Source organism: Oscarella lobularis, chromosome 3 (genome assembly GCF_947507565.1).
Source record: "Oscarella lobularis chromosome 3, ooOscLobu1.1, whole genome shotgun sequence".
NCBI lineage: Eukaryota > Metazoa > Porifera > Homoscleromorpha > Homosclerophorida > Oscarellidae > Oscarella > Oscarella lobularis.
Window position 1 is genome coordinate 2,061,159 of NC_089177.1, and position 16,714 is coordinate 2,077,872.

Below are 16,714 nucleotides of genomic sequence, written 5' to 3' on the forward strand. Positions count from 1 at the left end.
GAAGTTCCTCTCTCTCTCTTCGCGTGTATCATCGGTGGCCTCAGCTTACTCTATTTGCTGCCAGAAACTAGTGGAACCTTGACGTTTCAAAAGAGCTACAACTGCTGCGTGAGTGCAGAGATAGTTTGCGTTTCCAACGTTCAAGTGAATCACTCTGGAGTGGCGTACGTAATTAACGTCGGCGGAGACACTGGGCCAGTGTGATGCATGTCGAGTGTTTCTACCCTTTTTCTGAAGAGCTCTTGAGTCACCCGAAGAAGCCTTTTGCGCCGATCGCAGCCTTTGGCGCTCGCAAATTCTCTCGCACGCGCCGTCTTCATACATGTGAGTCAATGTCGCGAAGTCGTGCCTCAAGACAAAATTATGTACAGCATGCTGTAAGCTGTCATTGTCTTGTGGCACGACAGTGAGTCATCATATGTATAATAGTATGTTAATTTTATGTCTTCAGTGGTTGTGCATTAGATCCTGAAGCCGCAGCAGTTGTCCAAGCTCATACAAAAGAGTGCGTCAAGCCAGTCTTTCTCTAGAAGCGTGATTGAGAGTCTCCCTTTTTATAGAGACGTCTTCGTTGATAATTGTGAAACCGATGATATTCCAACAGAAGTAGTGCTCAGGTGCCGATAATGAGGAGGTGAATATCTAATTGGTAATATTTCTCTTAGTGTCTACATGAACAAAACTACTAGTAGGATGACAATTAGGAGCGACTCGGTTATTGCAGATCCATACGCAGATCGATCACTGTGCAAATGCATTTAATCTCAAAAGTCTTTCTAATTTAATTTTTGGTTTTAGTTGTGAGTCGGTGAGCGATTCCTCAAAAATCTGTCTAGAGAGTGCCGCATACCGATTTGTTGCAAGCGAAGGAATGCAAATAACTCAGTCGTGTTCCGTAGACTTCGGTCTAATTCTCTACACAATAGGTGACTACTATCTCAGTGAACGGTTAGGTCCATGAATTCTGAATTTTAGGTCCACTGTGCACTGCCATGCTTGAACTGCCTTGCTTTGGCGGGGAAAGGACTTGGGAGGTTAGTCTTAATTGGAGAGTTAACACCGGCAGCACTCCGCTTCGGAAAATTGTCGTGACGTTTGGCGGCGAAGCCTCTTTTGACTGTCACAGTGTGGTCGGGGGAGACGAGTGTTCTCTTCCTGGTGGGGGAATTATCATCGAGCATACTCTAGACTCTAGTTCTTCAGGTGGTCCTCCAAGTTTTGAAGACAAAATAACATGTAAGGACATGCAGCAAAATCAACGAGAAAATCAAACTAACGCGTCAGTGATATTTATCTAGTTAGAAATGCTGAACAGTACATCGGAGAACTCGCCTTTTCTGTTGTCGATTTGGACAATCCGATTCTTACTCCTGAGAATGAGGGATTTCCTACCGTTTCAATATCCTTCAATTCCGATGTCAAGATGGTTTTGGACTTGGCAGTCCCTGCAGGGGTGCAGGGCTCAGCTACACAGTGGGACGTAGCGAAGATAGAACCAAAAGCTGGCACAGTCACTCCCATTGATTCTTTTGTGACTGTGGCCCCACCCGGTAAATAGTTTTGTTAGATCAGAGGTACACACTGTACACATATGTAGTGGTACTGTACATGTGCTTATGGTTCAGCTGATTTATGTGATTTATGTGTCCAGTGACGTTGGAGGTCGAGCGCGTTAGTCTCAAGGCAAAACTTCCCCGTAGTGGCTACAGTATTGTTACGACAGTTCCGCATGCGCAGTTGTATGCACAGGGGACTTAGAGGCTTTTTGCGTCTGTTTTGACATCAAAAATTGTCGTTTTCTAAACAGACACTTGTGCAGTTAGTTAGAATGCCTTATTCTAAGGCATAAGATGCTGCAATCTCAAAAATTCGACTTGTTTTGGACCCTGTTATTCTATGCCGTAATCCTAATTTCTGTTACGACTGTCGTAACAATAGCCACTGCGAAACTTCCCAAATGCTGCGTTTACTTCAAAGCAGCGGTACCGGTAGCGTCTTCAATGTGCACCGCCTTCTTGGCTACCGCTTTTTGGCATCTTCAAGTGCTTTTACTGAAGCGCAAGAGAAGTTGAAGACGTTGACGAATGAGCCCAACAACGAGATCAAACTGAAGCTGTACGCCTATTACAAGCAGGTAAGTAAAGGCACAGCGTCATAAATCTTCTCATCCGACTACGACGAAGGTGACAGTTGGTCCGTGTACGACAAGAAAGCCCGGAATGCTCGACTTCGTCGCTAAGGCAAAATGGGACGCGTGGAAAACGTTGGAAGATATGAAAAAAAAGCGAAGCCGAGGAGGAATATGCCAAGCTAGTCAATGATCTCGTATCCAAGGAAACAGGAGGAGGAGGAGGAGGAGGAGGAGGAGAGAAAGTGAAAGAGGACCAAGATCTCCTAATGACGACGAAGGATGGAGTTCTTTCTATTGCTCTAAACCGGCCCAAAAAACTGAATTCTCTTACTCTACAGGTACATATAAATAAATAAATAAATAAATAAACAAATAAATAAATAAATTTGTATTCAAACAGACTTTACATAAGAATACTTTTCTTAGATGTACAGGGATATTACGAGTGCCTTAGCGAGAGCCGGTTCAGATGACGCAGTTCGAGTGTGCACGCTCACTGCTCACGGTGATTATTACAGCAGCGGTAATGATTTGAATAGCTTCATGAATGTTACCCCTGGGGGAGTGGAACGCATTGCCAGAGAGGGTGAAGAGATTCTTCAGTATCGCTGCACTTTTTTAGAGAATTCGTCTTGCATTTTTCATCTTATTTTTAGTGCGTTTGTCGATTCGTTTATCAAGTTTCCCAAGCCTTTGGTTGCTATTGTGAACGGTCCCGCTTTTGGGATCATGGTCACAACGCTCGCTCTCGCCGATTTGGTCTTCTCTTCAGACAAAGTATGTTAATTAAACAATATTATTAATAGTATTGCCGGCAGCTCAATTATGTATGTGTGCTAAGGCTACTTTTTATACGCCTTTTGCTGAAACTGCTCAATCGCCCGAGGGCTGCTCATCATTGCTATTTCCTATGATAATAGGACCCGCAAAAGTACACTGAACGCGATAATACGTATTCGGTGCATGCCTTGATTTTATGCTTCCAAGGCCAGTGAAATTCTGTTGCTGAGTCACAAACTGACCGCTAAAGAAGTGTTTGATCGAAACCTAGTCACAGCGGTTTATCCACACGATCAATTTCGAGAGGAAGCGGACAAGTGCGTGCAAAAGCTGGTCGCGTCGCCACCTAAGGTAAAACATTGATCCGCGACAGACTTGGCAATGGCCTCCTAAGTTTCGTCGTTCTCGATCCGAGCTGGCTAGTTCAAATATTTCAATCTCTGATTGACGTTCACACGGTCGACGAGCGACGAAACGAGGAGAGATTGCGACGAGTGAGTCGCTACGGCATCATTTCCTTTTCCGAAATTCAAACCAATCTCAAAGAGGAAAACGAAAACGTCGAGATTATCATGCAGATGCTTCAGAAGTACGACTTTCTAGCGCCCAGACGGTGCCAAGCGTCTGTACAATGGTAGCGAGTTCAAGTCCGAGTATTTCATCGCTCCGGCTCTAGTCACATTCAATCCGAACGTCTCTTTATTCTCTTTGCATCCGGAACTGGGTCAAAAGGATGGCTCCGAAACGGTTTTTCCTAAGCCTGTCTATTTCCTTTGCGACTGCCATCTGGTGCCGGAAGGACTGTACACGCGCCTCGTGACGAGACTCGCCAATCGATTCTGCGTTTGCCCGGAAGTATTTCGTCATTTTTCTCGTTTTCATTACGACGAGAGGTTCGACGTCGTTCTCGCCAACTGCAGTGCCTTTACCGACTACGGCGCGAGAATATTTCTGACTGTCACTGACTCTCATTATAGCCGTAGACCAAATTGCGGCTATCTGTAAGGAAGTGTTCCAGTACGTAGTCGTTGGCCTACACGATATCATTCAAACTGGAATGAAGGGCTTGCACTTTTCCCTTCAGTATCGTCGCTCTCGTGACTCGTTTGAGAACGTGCCGCCTTATACGTGTCGTCATAAAATTCCAAGCTGCTGCGACACGCAGTGTCTTAGAAACGCTCTAACGGAAAATCGCAGTTTAAACTTCGAGCCGTGGATGTCTACATCGTTCACTACTACGGTGATGAGATGCATGCCGGCCATTTGTCGGCTTTTCCGTTACCACGCGTTTTTTTAGTGTCCTGACATTCCCATCTGCCAAGGAGCTCCGCCTCGTGGTATCACAAATGTATGCCAGTTTTATTTTTCTTCTTATATTGTTTACATAGAAGTCAGCCTATCGAAAATTACGCGTTCTTCATCTCCACATGATCCGCAGAGAGGCAATGAGGTCGTTTTGACCACATTGTTTTCCGGACGCTGCGAGTGGCGTCAAGCCGGCACACGAATTCAAGATAAACTCTCCCATGAAAGGCAGATCGATTCCTCGACCGACGGAAATTCCGGTCTCTATACTTGCATTGAGATAACAGAACGATCGTACCGTGCTGCGATTCCGTTTGAACTGCAGTGTCCTCCTCCAAAAGGTAGTGTTTAATTCAAAGTTTTTACTCACGCCTTTGTTTGTATATTTGAATAGAACTCGACTTGAAATTGTCAATAGTCGTTTTCGAAGACAACAAACTGCGGGAGGATTCAAATCAGGACGATCCTATTCGATTTCGATACGGACGTCCAATCCGTCTAGAGTGTTTTAACGGGTCGACTTCAAGAGACTTGAAGTATCAGTGGTATTTCGAAGGGCTGAAGATTTCCGGAGAAACGTCGCATGAGCTCAGAATAACCCGCATGCGGGATTACTTGCAAGGAGCGTATCACTGCGTCCTATCATTGGATGCTCATCACAAGCCTGAGGAAACAAAAACAGTCGAGCTTCGCATAGAAGGTAAAGAATTAATTAATAATGAAACTATCAGCGTTTGTACGTCGATTTAATTAAATTTGTGCATTTGAAAATAATGTGTATGCTTACTTGTTCATGGGAGGTCCCCTCTTAGATAGAGTGATCGGTTCCATAGAAAGAGGACTGACAAAAAGGAATGCTCGATGTGAAAATCTATTCTCCTAAATTTGAATTAAATCGGCATAATTTTATTTCTAGTGCGAGAGTTTGTTGGGAAACGTGAGTGCGCCGACAAGGTTGCTCTTCTGATTGGCAACCGGAAGTACAAGAATCACAAATGTCTAAAGACGCCTGAAAATGATGTGAAAACCATTTCGAAGAAGCTAAGCGAATTGTTCGGTTTTCACGTCGTAACGTTTCTTGATCTTTCCCACTTTGAACTCGTCAAAGCCTTGGAAAAATTCTACTCCATGGTTTGTCCGGGATCGTACGTTTTTGTCTTCTATGCCGGGCACGGATTTGAGTGTAACAATCAACAATATATACTTCCAATAGACGCAGACAAAAGTGTCAGCGTTCTGACTGCGATCTCGGCTGAATCGATTCGGCAAGTCCTTGAAATGAAATCAGCGAAAGCCATCTTCTTTGTCTTCGATTGTTGCCAAACTTTGTACGTACACTGCCTCAGGCTTTGGATCGTGCCTACGTTATGTTAATCTTAGGGTCCAATCGAAAGAGCGTCCGGTTCCTTTACTCGAATTTGGAAAGGATTTAATAGAAGTATATGGATACTGGATTATTATCAAAACATGGTAAGGATTGGGAGGTCTAAAAAACGGGAATCTAAGTCGATTACTTTAATTAATATGAGTATACCGCTTTTAGCCGAAGTTTGGAAAAGGCCTACGAGAAAGGAGATAGCAGCTTCTTTCAGCCGTTTTTCTTAAAAGTATTGCCTCACTGCCGCTCAAAGCTGTCGGATTTCGTGGCGCAACTGAAGCAGGGTGCTTGCGATAGAGACTGCGCGACATGCACTCTACGGTGACGATATTTCTTAGAGCTGCAGACGCAAAAAGCATTGTACATCGAACGCTCTGACACAGTGTCAAGCGGAATCGGAGTTGGTGATGTGTCCTTTTCTCACGACTTCTCCAAGGACGAAAGAGACAAAAATGAACAAATTGTGGCTTCTATGCACAGTACCGTACATCGACATCTCGAGAGATCACCGTAGTATATGAATGTCATTGTGTCTTTAGTATTTAGCAACACAATGACTCGGTTTCGTCCTCACCCCGAACATCCAGTTTCTGTTACGTTCGAAACAGAGCAAGCGTGCGTAAACGTTGTCAAAGTTTGGTGCACGTTTGAGCACGAAAACGGCGATATTCTCGACGTTATTGTGAAAATCAAAAATCCGGTATATACAAGCAGTGCATGACTAGACTCGGGCATTCAGGCTTTGCCTTTTTGTAGAATGAATTGCTTGAAGATGTAAAGCAAAAGCAAGAGTCTTTTAAATACAACTGGTCTATTAGATACCTTCTAAAATTTTTACGAGTGAGTTAATATCAAAGTCGTACCTCCGAGTGTCTGCACAATTCTTATTAGAAACCGGAATTGATATTCAGTGTGTGGGCTTGCTATAAGGACAAAAGTAGCATGATAGAAGAAGAAGTCTTCTTCGAGGCGAAGATAGGAGCGCAATCGTAAGCACACGTAAAGCTCGTCATTTATCTGAAAGAGCCGATTTTCTGCGGTTAAGATCCAACGCTTTTGATTCTATGCAACAGCCGTCGTCTATTCTGCAAAGTTCACATTTTACGTAATTTCTTTCCGTATGATTGCTCCTATGTGGAGAGTTTTAACTCAATAGAGGATCTGAGAGTCTGTCGCATTGAAAGGCCGGCCAGCATTTGTAATTACCTCAAAGTCTATGCGCCTAATCCTAATATGTCTGTTTTACTTAGATTTTGTGTACATGTGACTCTTTACCGACTCAAGGTTTCTCTTTATACGCCAATTCCGCTTGACCTTCTTTTCATATAGGTTATTTCCTTTTTACGCACTATTTTACCGGTAGCAGACACGTCTCTTGAGCACTTTATATCAACGCCGACCCTGTTTGAAGTAAACTGATGCAAAATGGAGGAATCTTAAACTTAGTTCATCGACTTTTCAATGCAGCCACGTGGAGGAAACTAACAGTAATCTCAAAGCCATATCAGTGACGTGGAGGAAACTAACAGTAATCTCAAAGCCATATCAGTGACGTCCTCACGAACTTACGGGATGCGCCAGCGTTACTTTGTACCCAAAATGCCCAACAAAGCTCTTCTCTCTGTTTTTGCGGGAATCATCGGTGGCATCAACTTACTCTATTTTCTGCCACCAACCTATGGAACCTTAACGTTTCAAAAGAGCTACAACTGCTGCGCGAGTGCAAAGATAGTTTGCGTTTCCAACGTTCAAGTGAACCATTCTGGAGTGGCGTACGTAACGTTGGCCGAGATACTGCGATCATGAGTGATGGCGAATGTCTATTCTTTATTTTTTTGAAGAACTCTCGAGTCGCCCAAAGAAACTGTCTGCGCCGATCGCAGCCTTTGGCGCTCGCGAATTCTCTCGCACGCGCCGCCTTCATACATGTGAGCCATTGTCGAAGTCGTGGTAGTAGGCTCTCGCGACTGGGTCTCTCAGGAGTCCGATACATTGTAGTTGTGCACCTGGGTATTTGTTAGGGTCTTTCTCTTTTCGTTTCGGAGAAATTCGGGTCTGTTCGTGAAATGCTGCGGTCAGAACCCATCAAGTACCCTTCTCTTTTTTCCTTTACGTTGCACTCTGCTTTATACTTTACTGCTACACCTGCAATTTCATGCAAGACAGGCTTAGACATTTTTCCAAACTAAAACTTGTTTTGTCTTGTGGCACGACAGTGAGTCATCAGGGCGTAATTTCATTTTTATTTTTTATGTCTTCAGTCGTTCTCTCGGTTGTGCATTAGATCCTGAAGCCGCAGCAGTTGTCCAAGCTCATACAAAAGAGTGCGTCAAGCCAGTCTTTCTCTAGAAGCGTGATTGAGAGTCTCCCTTTTTATAGAGACGTCTTCGTTGATAATTGTGAAACCGATGATATTCCAACAGAAGTAGTGCTCAGGTGCCGATAATGAGGAGGTGAATATCTAATTGGTAATAGTTCTTTTAGTGTCTACAAGAACAAAACTACTAGTAGGATGACAATTAGGAGCGACTCAGTTATTGCAGATCCATACGCAGATCTATCACTGTGCAAATGCATTTAATTTATCTCAAAAGTTTTTCTAATTTAATTTTTTGGTTTTAGTTGTGAGTCGGTGAGCGATTCCTCACAAATCTGTCTGGAGAGTGCCGCATACCGATTTGTTGCAAGCGAAGGAATGCAAATAACTCAGTCGTGTTCCGTAGACTTCGGTCTAATTTTCTACACAATAGGTGACTACTATCTCAGTGAACACATAGGTCCATGATTCTGAATTTTAGGTCCATTGTGCACTGCCATGCTTGAACTGCCTTGCTTTGGCGGGGAAAGGACTTGGGAGGTCAGTCTTAATTGGAGAGGCAGCACTCCGCTTCGGGAAATTGTCGTGACGTTTGGCGGCGAAGCCTCTTTTGACTGTCACAGTGTGCGCGTGGGAGACGAGTGTTCTCTTCCTGGTGGGGGAATTATCATCGAGCATTTTTTTCGCTCTAGTGCTTCAGTTGGTGGTCCAATTTATGAAGACAAAGTAGCGTGTAAGGGCAACAAAATCAACGAGAAAATCAAACTAACGCGTCAGTGCTATTTATCTAGTTACAAATGCTGAACAGTACATCGGAGAACTCGCCATTTCTGTTGTCGATATGGGCAATTCGATTCTTACTCCTGAGAATGAGGGATTTCCTACCGTTTCAATATCCTTCAATTCCGATGTCAAGATGGTCTGGGACTTGGCAGTACCTGCAGAAGTGCAAGGCTCAGCTACACAGTGGGACGTAGCAAAGATAGAACCAAAAGCTGGCACAGTCACTCCCATTGATTCTTTTGTGACTGTGACCTCAGTACGCGGTAAATAGTTAGATTAGAGGTACAGTACACACTGTACATGTAGTGGTACTGTACATGTACTTATCGTCTGGCTCAGAGGCTCTGCTTATCTTCAGAGCTGATTTATGTGAGTTTATGTGTCCAGTGACGTTGGAGGTCGAGCGCGTTAGCCTCAAGGCAAAACTTCCCAAATGCTGCGTTTGCTTCGAAGCAGCGGTACCGGTAGCGTCTTCAATGTGCATCGCCTTCTTGGCTACCGCTTCTTGGCATCTTCAAGTGCTTTTACTGAAGCGCAAGAGAAGTTGAAGACGTTGACGAATGAGCCCAACAACGAGATCAAACTGAAGCTGTACGCCTATTACAAACAGGTAAGTAAAGGCACAACGTCATAAATCTTCTCATCCGACTACGACGAAGGTGACAGTTGGTCCGTGTACGACAAGAAAGCCCGGAATGCTCGACTTCGTCGCTAAGGCAAAATGGGACGCGTGGAAAACGTTGGAAGATATGAAAAAAAGCGAAGCCGAGGAGGAATATGCCAAGCTAGTCAATGATCTCGTATCCAAGGAAACAGGGGGAGGAGGAGGAGGAGAGAAAGTGGAAGAGGACCAAGATCTCCTAATGAAGACGAAGGATGGAGTTCTTTCTATTGCTCTAAACCGGCCCAAAAAACTGAATTCTCTTACTCTACAGGTACATATAAATAAATAAATAAATAAATAAATAAATAAATAAATAAATAAATTTGTATTCAAACAGACTTTACATAAGAATGCTTTTCTTAGATGTACAGGGATATTACGAGTGCCTTAGCGAGAGCCGGTTCAGATGACGCAGTTCGAGTGTGCACGCTCACTGCTCACGGCGATTATTATAGCAGCGGCAACGATTTGAATAGCTTCATGAATGTTACCCCCGAGGGAGTGGAACGCGTTGCCAGAGAGGGTGAAGAGATTCTTCGGTATCACTGCACTTTTTTAGAGAATTCGTCTTGCATTTTTCATCTTATTTTTTTAGTGCGTTTGTCGATTCGTTTATCAAGTTTCCCAAGCCTTTGGTTGCTATTGTGAATGGTCCCGCTTTTGGGATCATGGTCACAACGCTCGCTCTCGCTGATTTGGTCTTCTCTTCAGACAAAGTATGTTAATTAAACAATATTATTAATAGTATTGCCGGCAGCTCAATTATGTATGTGTGCTAAGGCTACTTTTTATACGCCTTTTGCTGAAACTGCTCAATCGCCCGAGGGCTGCTCATCATTGCTATTTCCTATGATAATGGGACCAGCAAAAGTACACTGAACGCGAGAATACTTATTCGGTATATGCCTTGATTTTATGCTTCCAAGGCCAGTGAAGTTCTGTTGCTAAGTCGCAAACTGACCGCTAAAGAAGCGTTTGATCGAAACCTAGTCACAGCGGTTTATCCACACGATCAATTTCGAGAGGAAGCGGACAAGTGCGTGCAAAAGCTGGTCACGTCACCACCTAAGGTAAAACATTGATCCGCGACAGACTTGGCAATGGCCTCCTACGTTTTTTTGACTGCTACAGGCCATGTGTGCGTCAAAGCAAATCATTCGCGAAGCCATGATACCTGCCCTGCTCGAAGTAAATCGACGTGAATGCGAAGTTCTCAGGAATCGATGGACGTCACCTGAATTTGTCAATGCCATGATGAAATTTATCAACAGGAAAAAATGATGGCAATCGTTCCTGGATGACGTCACGTCTAGTATTTTTTGCATGTGACATTGCCAAACCCCATATAATATAGAGAGTGTTCTCTTCCTGGTGGGCTTTATTCCGCGGACCCTTCACCCTCGGGACGCCTTGATAATTGACCCTCGCTTGGCTCGGGCAATTATCACGGTGTCCCTCAGGTGGGGGAATCATCGTGAAGTATTCTACAAGCGGTAATTTTTGGCTTATTCGAAACTATTCTACTAAAACTCGCAACTTCAGTCGTTTTAGTAGTACTGACTCTCTTGAATAGTAATATGTATGTAGTCTATCTCCCCTTTAGTCTACGCTGATCAACATCATTTTTAGTGTAGCTCTACCGTTTGGGATTATCAATGCATTTAATTAATGGCATTTTTTACTCCACCTACCCGTATGCAGAGATAATCCGGGGAGGATGATCGTCGCAATCGTGTTTCTCGTCGCCGTCGCGTCGTCCGATCGCATACGCAACGTATCCGAGTGCTGTAGCATCGATTCGCCGCTACCCGGATGCTCGTATCAGTTCTGTCCTACGAACGGCACCTCCGGGCAATGCTGCTCGAAATACGACGACTTCGACGAGGAGATGAGATACTGTTGTCCCCTATCAAACAGAACGACGTTTAAATACTGCTGTCCTGGCTCGGACGACGAGAGCGGACTGCTCACCTGTTGCGAGCATCTCCCGCATCCCCCCGTTCCTGACCGGCCATGGATCGTGCCAGTCACTGTCTTCAGTGTCGTCACTGGACTCTTTGCTTTGACTCTGCTTGTTTGGCTTCTGCAACGCCTAAGTCGTCGAAGCAAATACGAGTCGCTCGCTCAATTACGCCACGTGATTTTTAATTAAATTAGGCGACTTGGATTGGCTACTGGCTTTTTTTTTGTTTAGTGTTTGGTTCAAGGAGCTCGAGCTGTTCTTGCAGCCAGCTTATTGTTCGTCAAGGCTGGCCATTTTTTTTCTTGTGATGCATACACCGAAGGGGGTTGGTTGAGGTGGGCTTTTAGATTATGGTGAGTTCGAGGAAAGGTCTGTCTCAAAAACGAATTTGAAACAGGTGTCTCGATGCAGCGTTCCGCCACCTAAGTGCACTTCACAATCAATTCACCGTGCTTCACTAATCTACCAGCCGTGACACAACTACACGTGTTCAAAGCAAACCCCTTTGCAGAAGTCCTTTCAGTCTCCACCTGCTTGCTCAATCAGCGGGCAAAGATGTATCCGACGGAGAAAATGTTCTGATTTCCGTTATCGCCTCCGCATGAACCGATGTTGCCGCACGCATTCTTTGCAACGTTGCCAAGGCATGCAGTGCCAAAACCGCCGAAACCAAGCCATGAATCATTGGTATTGCAGTCGCCCTCATTATTTGAACTGATTCCGATTCGAACTTTAATATGACTGAAATTGACGTTGAACCCCTCCTATAGAGGACAAACGTTTAGGTCTACTTGCTACAGAGGTATAGGAGCCGTTTCTGTACCCTGTTGCAGTGGGGCTGCAGAGAGGAATTAGGAATAAGACTCTTCCACGCAGAACGACCGACGTGGGTTGCCTGATAGCCGCCGGCTAAAACACTTTTCAGCGATTGCCCGCTTTTGTGAAGGGTGATCCAGTGAATGGCGTTTCCTGTTCTCAATCCAAGGAGAAGTTTGTTGAAAGGAAGCGTCCAAAACGAGGCGAGCTTTGTTTCGTTGGTGTCGAATTCAACGGAATCCACATCGAAGCCGGTCATCGACGTCCAGAAGGAGCTGTCGTAGTTGAACGTCTGCTTCCTACCGTCAATCTTCATGAGAAGCGTCCAGCCTCCCTCTCTGCAGTAGGTCTACATACCGACGCTATAAATCAACATTTTACGTCCACTTTGTAGTGTCTACTTTGAATGCAGGATCGGAAGCGGACGGTTTGATCCAATACACGCCTGGCTGGTGTCCGCTTAGCTTGCTTAGAGCTAGGCACGATTCCGCTGGCTTCTCTTTCGATTCCCCGAGACCATTCTCTTTCTGCTCCATGAGAAACGTACGCCATTCCTTTCCGTTGCAGTACTGAACGGCGTCTTTGACTTGATGGTATCGAAGTTTGCCTGTATAGGAATAGTACGTAAGACGCAGTTAGTGAAAGCGTTTCATACCAATGTTTGGCACTGAACAGTCATCGTCAATATATTCCAGTGTCTGAGGGCCGGGATTGCCTAATCAATAAAGTACATGTCTTCTCAATTGTGACACGCCCTACGGGCGTTACCTTTGTCTCCTTTGTCTCCTTGCACACCCCTTAAACCTGGATGCCCTAGATGCCCTTGTGGTCCGGGCGATCCCGGCTGTCCGTTGAGACCATCTTTTCCCGGCAGACCTTGCTGTCCTGGGATGTACTGTAGGACATGTGTACTTGTGACACGCCCTACGGGCGTTACCTTTGTCTCCTTTGTCTCCTTTGTCTCCTTTCACACCCCTTAAACCTTGCGGGCCGGGCTGTCCCGGCTGTCCGTTGAGACCATCTTTTCCCGGCGGACCTTGCTGTCCTGGGATAGGAAGCACCGGCGCGCATCGAGTTGTCTCTAACTTGCAGGACATATATGCATAAATCAACCTGGGTTGCATTGACATGCAGAGGCCGGTGGATTTTCCTCTTCTGGCGGATCGACGATAAATGCAGTGGTGTAGGCAACCAGTGAAACGAGAAGAGTAATCTTCAGCATTTTACAAGTAGTCTAGTGAGCCGACCACCGCAGTTGTACGGGTGGAGCCCGTATAACGGCGTGATCTTAGGGCCGGAAGTGTCTGTATGTTCGTCGGCCCATGTCCGTCTGTCTGTTCGCTCGGTATTGTGACGTAACTTAAAACCCCGTTTTTTTTGTACAGCGCATGCGTGACATAGGGTGACCCGGGCGCGAATAAAGCGGTTTTTCTTTCATAAACGGAAAAAATGTTTAGAAACCCCTGTTTCCAATTGATCTGTGCTATTTTCCGTGTTATAAATGCGCTGAGAAACCGAAACGACAGTTTTGATTGTCACGCTCTGACGTCACAATCAAAAGTATCTACTCATGTACAGTATGTGGTATGTACGCGTGTACGGGTAACAGGAAATATGACCCGTACACATGCATAGGCCAAATACAGAGCACATTATCAAATACTGTACGTCAGAAAAGCGCCTAATAAGGAAAACATTGCAAGTATTTACAGTATGTAGGTACGACTGAGCTGTAGTACAGTAGCTAACGGCTGTAATGACCACGTGAATATGTGACAGCATAAAAATATGACGTCACACTATGATATGCACTCGCGTACTGTAAGCGGTGGGAGACTCTGCATGATGGCAACACGGTGAACACACCGGGCCATCATTCTCTAGTAGTTCCTGATGACGTCATATCTAGCACGTGACAACCCCATATTGTTCGAAATATGACGTCGTGGATCTCCCGTATAGGGCGTGTCCCTTCTCATCGACCGCTTGTCCCGTATCGTGTCAAGCGGTTTTCTCTCGTTCGCCATTTTCCTGTCCGGATTTCGCGTCGCGTCGACGTCTTCTAGCAGTGGCGCGAAGGAAAAAATGGGCTGCTTTCCTAGTAGTCCGCCCGACACGGACAGAGAGGAGATGAAACGGCAGAAGAAAGTCAATCGCGAAATAAATCGTCAAATTCACGACGAAAAGGCGAAATTTCGCGCGACGCATCGACTTCTTCTCCTAGGCGAGTAAACCGACGAACAAACGCGCGACGAAGCCTCTCGAAGAAGGAGCGAGAGAAGCGCATAGCAACGTTTGCACGCGCGCGCCCGAGGGGGGGAATGGGGAAGCGAGCGAGGAGAAGAGACTTATTCTATAGCGATGCTTCGCTTTTTCTTCGCAGGCGCCGGCGAGTCGGGCAAGAGCACGATCGTCAAACAGATGCGCATCATACACGACTCGCAAGAACGTCAAGAGAAGGAGAAAGGCTTCAGTTCGGAGTAAGAGGAGAAAGGAAAATACGAGTGCTCGTGTATAAAGAGATCGCGTGTTCCTTGCTTATGCCGCGTTGACGTGCTCGACGTGTTTCGAGCACATTGGCTTCCGGCTCCGTTTCTTAGGCGCGCGATCGCGCGACGCGCATTCCTTTTTCTTTTTTTTTCAATGCGATTACTCATTCCCTCTCTCGTCTCTCCCTCCCCACCCCCTGCATTGCTTAGCGAACGACGGGCGAAGATACCGGCGATCAAAGCGAACGTTCGCGAAGTCATTTGCGTACGTATATTTCGAACGGGGGGCCCCCGGAAGGGAACTTCACCTGTTTTGCCGTTGTAGACCCTCGTCGAGGCGCTCGGGACGCTTGCGAATCCCGCCGTCGATTTAGCGGACGAAGCGAATCGACCGCGCGCTGAATACGTGACGAGGATACGTTCGGAGCGCGATTTCGATTATCCCGAGGTCGGTTCAGTCATAATGCCGGGATCGCTCTCCCCCCGGAGTCAATATGCTACCGTTTACTAGGAATTCTACGATAATACGCTGGCTCTGTGGAAAGATTCCGGCATTCAAAAGGCATATAAGCGATCGAATGAGTTCCAGCTGTTGGACTCAGCTGGCTAGTAAGCTGATCGCTTTAAAATTTCCACGCGTTTCGTCATCGTATCGGAACGCTCTCTTTAGTTTCCTTGGACGAATCGGCGCAATTCGACGACCGGACTACTTGCCGACGAACGAAGATCTCCTTCGATGTCGAATCATAACGCAGGGAATATATGAGACAAAATTTGAAGTCAATCGAGTCACCTTCTAGTGAGATTAATCGAGGAAAAAGAAGAAAAGGATGTTATTGTCACATTTTCCTAGCATGTTCGATGTCGGAGGACAGAGAACGGAGCGGGGCAAGTGGATTCAATGTTTCACTGGGATTACTGCAATCATTTTTGTGGTCGCCTGCAGTGGATATGATACGTACTTGAGAGAAGATCCTTCGAAGGTGAGTGGAGCGCAATTTTCTCACTCTCTTCATCTTGAATAATGCAGTGATGCTTTTAATGTTAAATTTAAAAGCTTCTACACGCATAGGTGTAGGAGGCAGACTTTGTTGTGTAACCGTCGTGTTTCCCTAAACGAGATTATCCGAGAAGAGGCGTGACCTTTATTCTTGGGAAGTGAGAGCATATACTGTGGTAGCCATAATTTTTAGTGTCTGCTATTTATAAGTGAAACCTCTTGGTAGGCCTGTAGCCATTGTCTGGCTGCATCTAAAGAAATAGCCGACTCCGTCCCTAGTGCCTGCGCAGAGTCAGTCTTTAGGCAATAGTATACGTATTTAGGCAAAGTTCCTTTGCGTCAATAGGAGGAGCCTCTTCTAATATCATGTATGTGATAGTGGCTTGACCGACCTTTAGTACTCACTTCCAAAAGACCTAAAGTTCACGTGTGCATTTATTTTTAGTTGCGTCTCGAAGAAGCGATTGAGCTGTTCGAAAGCATCTGGCTCAATCGATGGCTTCTAAACACGTCCATGATTCTGTTCCTGAATAAGGAGGACTTGCTTCGCGAGAAAATCGACGCCGGTGTGTCGAAAATCGAGAAGTATTTCAGTAGCTACGCGGACTACTCTGTTGCAAATAGCCAAGTGTTGGACGAGAGTAAGGCGATGAAGGCGCGACGTACATTATGCATGCTATGTGATAATGTCTAGTGCGAGATCGGTTGGATCCTGGCGAGTCGTCGGAAGTTCATCGCGCTAAATTGTGGCTTGTTGAACAGTTCATGGTAGGCGTGGATTGAGAAATATTGATTGATTTTTTTATATTTGTTCTTCTAGCAAATTAGTTGGTCCGAGGAGGACGAGGAGGACAGTCATCGGCAGTGTTATCCTCATTTCACGACCGCTATCGATACGAATAATATCAAGCGTGTATTTAACGACTGTAAGCACATTATTACAACTCTTCATTTGGAGCAGATGGGGCTCTTGTAGTACAGTAGCAAGTTTATTATTACCGCATTGTTGTTCGAAATTATTATCATTATAACGTTAGCGACCAATAAGTGCTATTTTGTCGGTCTTTTTCGGAATTGGGGTTGGGAAT

The 16,714-nt window shown here is 45.5% G+C and overlaps 7 protein-coding genes and 1 long non-coding RNA gene across 10 annotated transcripts; 7 read left to right on the top strand and 1 right to left on the bottom strand.

Annotated features, from left to right (window-relative positions):
- Positions 1-40: 40 nt before the first annotated feature.
- Positions 41-1,893, top strand: LOC136185411 (uncharacterized). The gene is made up of 7 exons (XM_065972540.1): positions 41-324; positions 452-505; positions 561-617; positions 666-746; positions 799-926; positions 976-1,236; positions 1,299-1,893. Exons 4-7 carry the CDS (start codon positions 673-675, stop codon positions 1,556-1,558), a joined length of 723 nt encoding a protein of 240 aa, XP_065828612.1. The 5' UTR covers positions 41-324; positions 452-505; positions 561-617; positions 666-672; the 3' UTR covers positions 1,559-1,893.
- A 368-nt stretch (positions 1,894-2,261) lies between these two features.
- Positions 2,262-3,392, top strand: LOC136185413 (enoyl-CoA delta isomerase 2-like). Of its 2 annotated transcripts, XM_065972542.1 has the most exons (6): positions 2,262-2,469; positions 2,558-2,733; positions 2,788-2,908; positions 2,973-3,062; positions 3,119-3,262; positions 3,327-3,392. In XM_065972542.1, exons 1-6 carry the CDS (start codon positions 2,398-2,400, stop codon positions 3,357-3,359), a joined length of 636 nt encoding a protein of 211 aa, XP_065828614.1. In that variant the 5' UTR covers positions 2,262-2,397; the 3' UTR covers positions 3,360-3,392. The 2 variants fall into 2 exon arrangements, with proteins under 2 accessions (XP_065828614.1, XP_065828613.1); XM_065972541.1 differs by having other exon boundaries at positions 2,558-2,908.
- Positions 3,393-3,961: 569 nt separating this feature from the next.
- On the top strand, positions 3,962-6,977 carry LOC136185408 (uncharacterized). Of its 2 annotated transcripts, XM_065972536.1 has the most exons (15): positions 3,962-4,151; positions 4,209-4,248; positions 4,300-4,557; positions 4,611-4,916; positions 5,029-5,079; positions 5,133-5,544; positions 5,597-5,686; positions 5,760-5,878; positions 5,933-6,073; positions 6,134-6,294; positions 6,351-6,434; positions 6,486-6,583; positions 6,640-6,699; positions 6,751-6,792; positions 6,845-6,977. In XM_065972536.1, the coding sequence occupies exons 1-14, from the start codon at positions 3,969-3,971 to the stop codon at positions 6,773-6,775; spliced, it is 2,028 nt and encodes a 675-aa protein (XP_065828608.1). In that variant the 5' UTR covers positions 3,962-3,968; the 3' UTR covers positions 6,776-6,792; positions 6,845-6,977. The 2 variants fall into 2 exon arrangements, with proteins under 2 accessions (XP_065828608.1, XP_065828609.1); XM_065972537.1 differs by lacking the exon at positions 5,029-5,079.
- A 189-nt stretch (positions 6,978-7,166) lies between these two features.
- On the top strand, positions 7,167-9,092 carry LOC136185410 (uncharacterized). The gene is made up of 8 exons (XM_065972539.1): positions 7,167-7,366; positions 7,436-7,522; positions 7,856-7,918; positions 7,974-8,030; positions 8,079-8,159; positions 8,217-8,344; positions 8,393-8,644; positions 8,703-9,092. Exons 1-8 carry the CDS (start codon positions 7,167-7,169, stop codon positions 8,963-8,965), a joined length of 1,131 nt encoding a protein of 376 aa, XP_065828611.1. The 3' UTR covers positions 8,966-9,092.
- A 14-nt stretch (positions 9,093-9,106) lies between these two features.
- On the top strand, positions 9,107-10,724 carry LOC136185409 (enoyl-CoA delta isomerase 2-like). The gene is made up of 7 exons (XM_065972538.1): positions 9,107-9,304; positions 9,354-9,629; positions 9,722-9,897; positions 9,954-10,074; positions 10,139-10,228; positions 10,285-10,428; positions 10,490-10,724. Exons 1-7 carry the CDS (start codon positions 9,128-9,130, stop codon positions 10,637-10,639), a joined length of 1,134 nt encoding a protein of 377 aa, XP_065828610.1. The 5' UTR covers positions 9,107-9,127; the 3' UTR covers positions 10,640-10,724.
- Positions 10,725-11,078: 354 nt separating this feature from the next.
- LOC136184210 (uncharacterized) lies at positions 11,079-11,605 on the top strand. Its single transcript, XR_010669318.1, has 2 exons — positions 11,079-11,495; positions 11,553-11,605. It is a non-coding gene; the product is annotated as an uncharacterized lncRNA (long non-coding RNA).
- Positions 11,606-11,753: 148 nt separating this feature from the next.
- LOC136184209 (uncharacterized) lies at positions 11,754-13,392 on the bottom strand. The gene is made up of 7 exons (XM_065971068.1): positions 13,251-13,392; positions 13,075-13,182; positions 12,906-13,022; positions 12,793-12,852; positions 12,539-12,744; positions 12,145-12,486; positions 11,754-12,085 (listed from the first exon to the last, which is right to left on the bottom strand). The coding sequence occupies exons 1-7, from the start codon at positions 13,357-13,359 to the stop codon at positions 11,864-11,866; spliced, it is 1,164 nt and encodes a 387-aa protein (XP_065827140.1). The 5' UTR covers positions 13,360-13,392; the 3' UTR covers positions 11,754-11,863.
- A 738-nt stretch (positions 13,393-14,130) lies between these two features.
- Positions 14,131-16,673, top strand: LOC136184363 (guanine nucleotide-binding protein G(s) subunit alpha-like). The gene is made up of 10 exons (XM_065971252.1): positions 14,131-14,361; positions 14,521-14,617; positions 14,837-14,891; positions 14,952-15,074; positions 15,138-15,235; positions 15,297-15,425; positions 15,480-15,609; positions 16,072-16,267; positions 16,321-16,394; positions 16,447-16,673. The coding sequence occupies exons 1-10, from the start codon at positions 14,223-14,225 to the stop codon at positions 16,600-16,602; spliced, it is 1,197 nt and encodes a 398-aa protein (XP_065827324.1). The 5' UTR covers positions 14,131-14,222; the 3' UTR covers positions 16,603-16,673.
- The last annotated feature ends 41 nt before the right edge of the window (positions 16,674-16,714 follow it).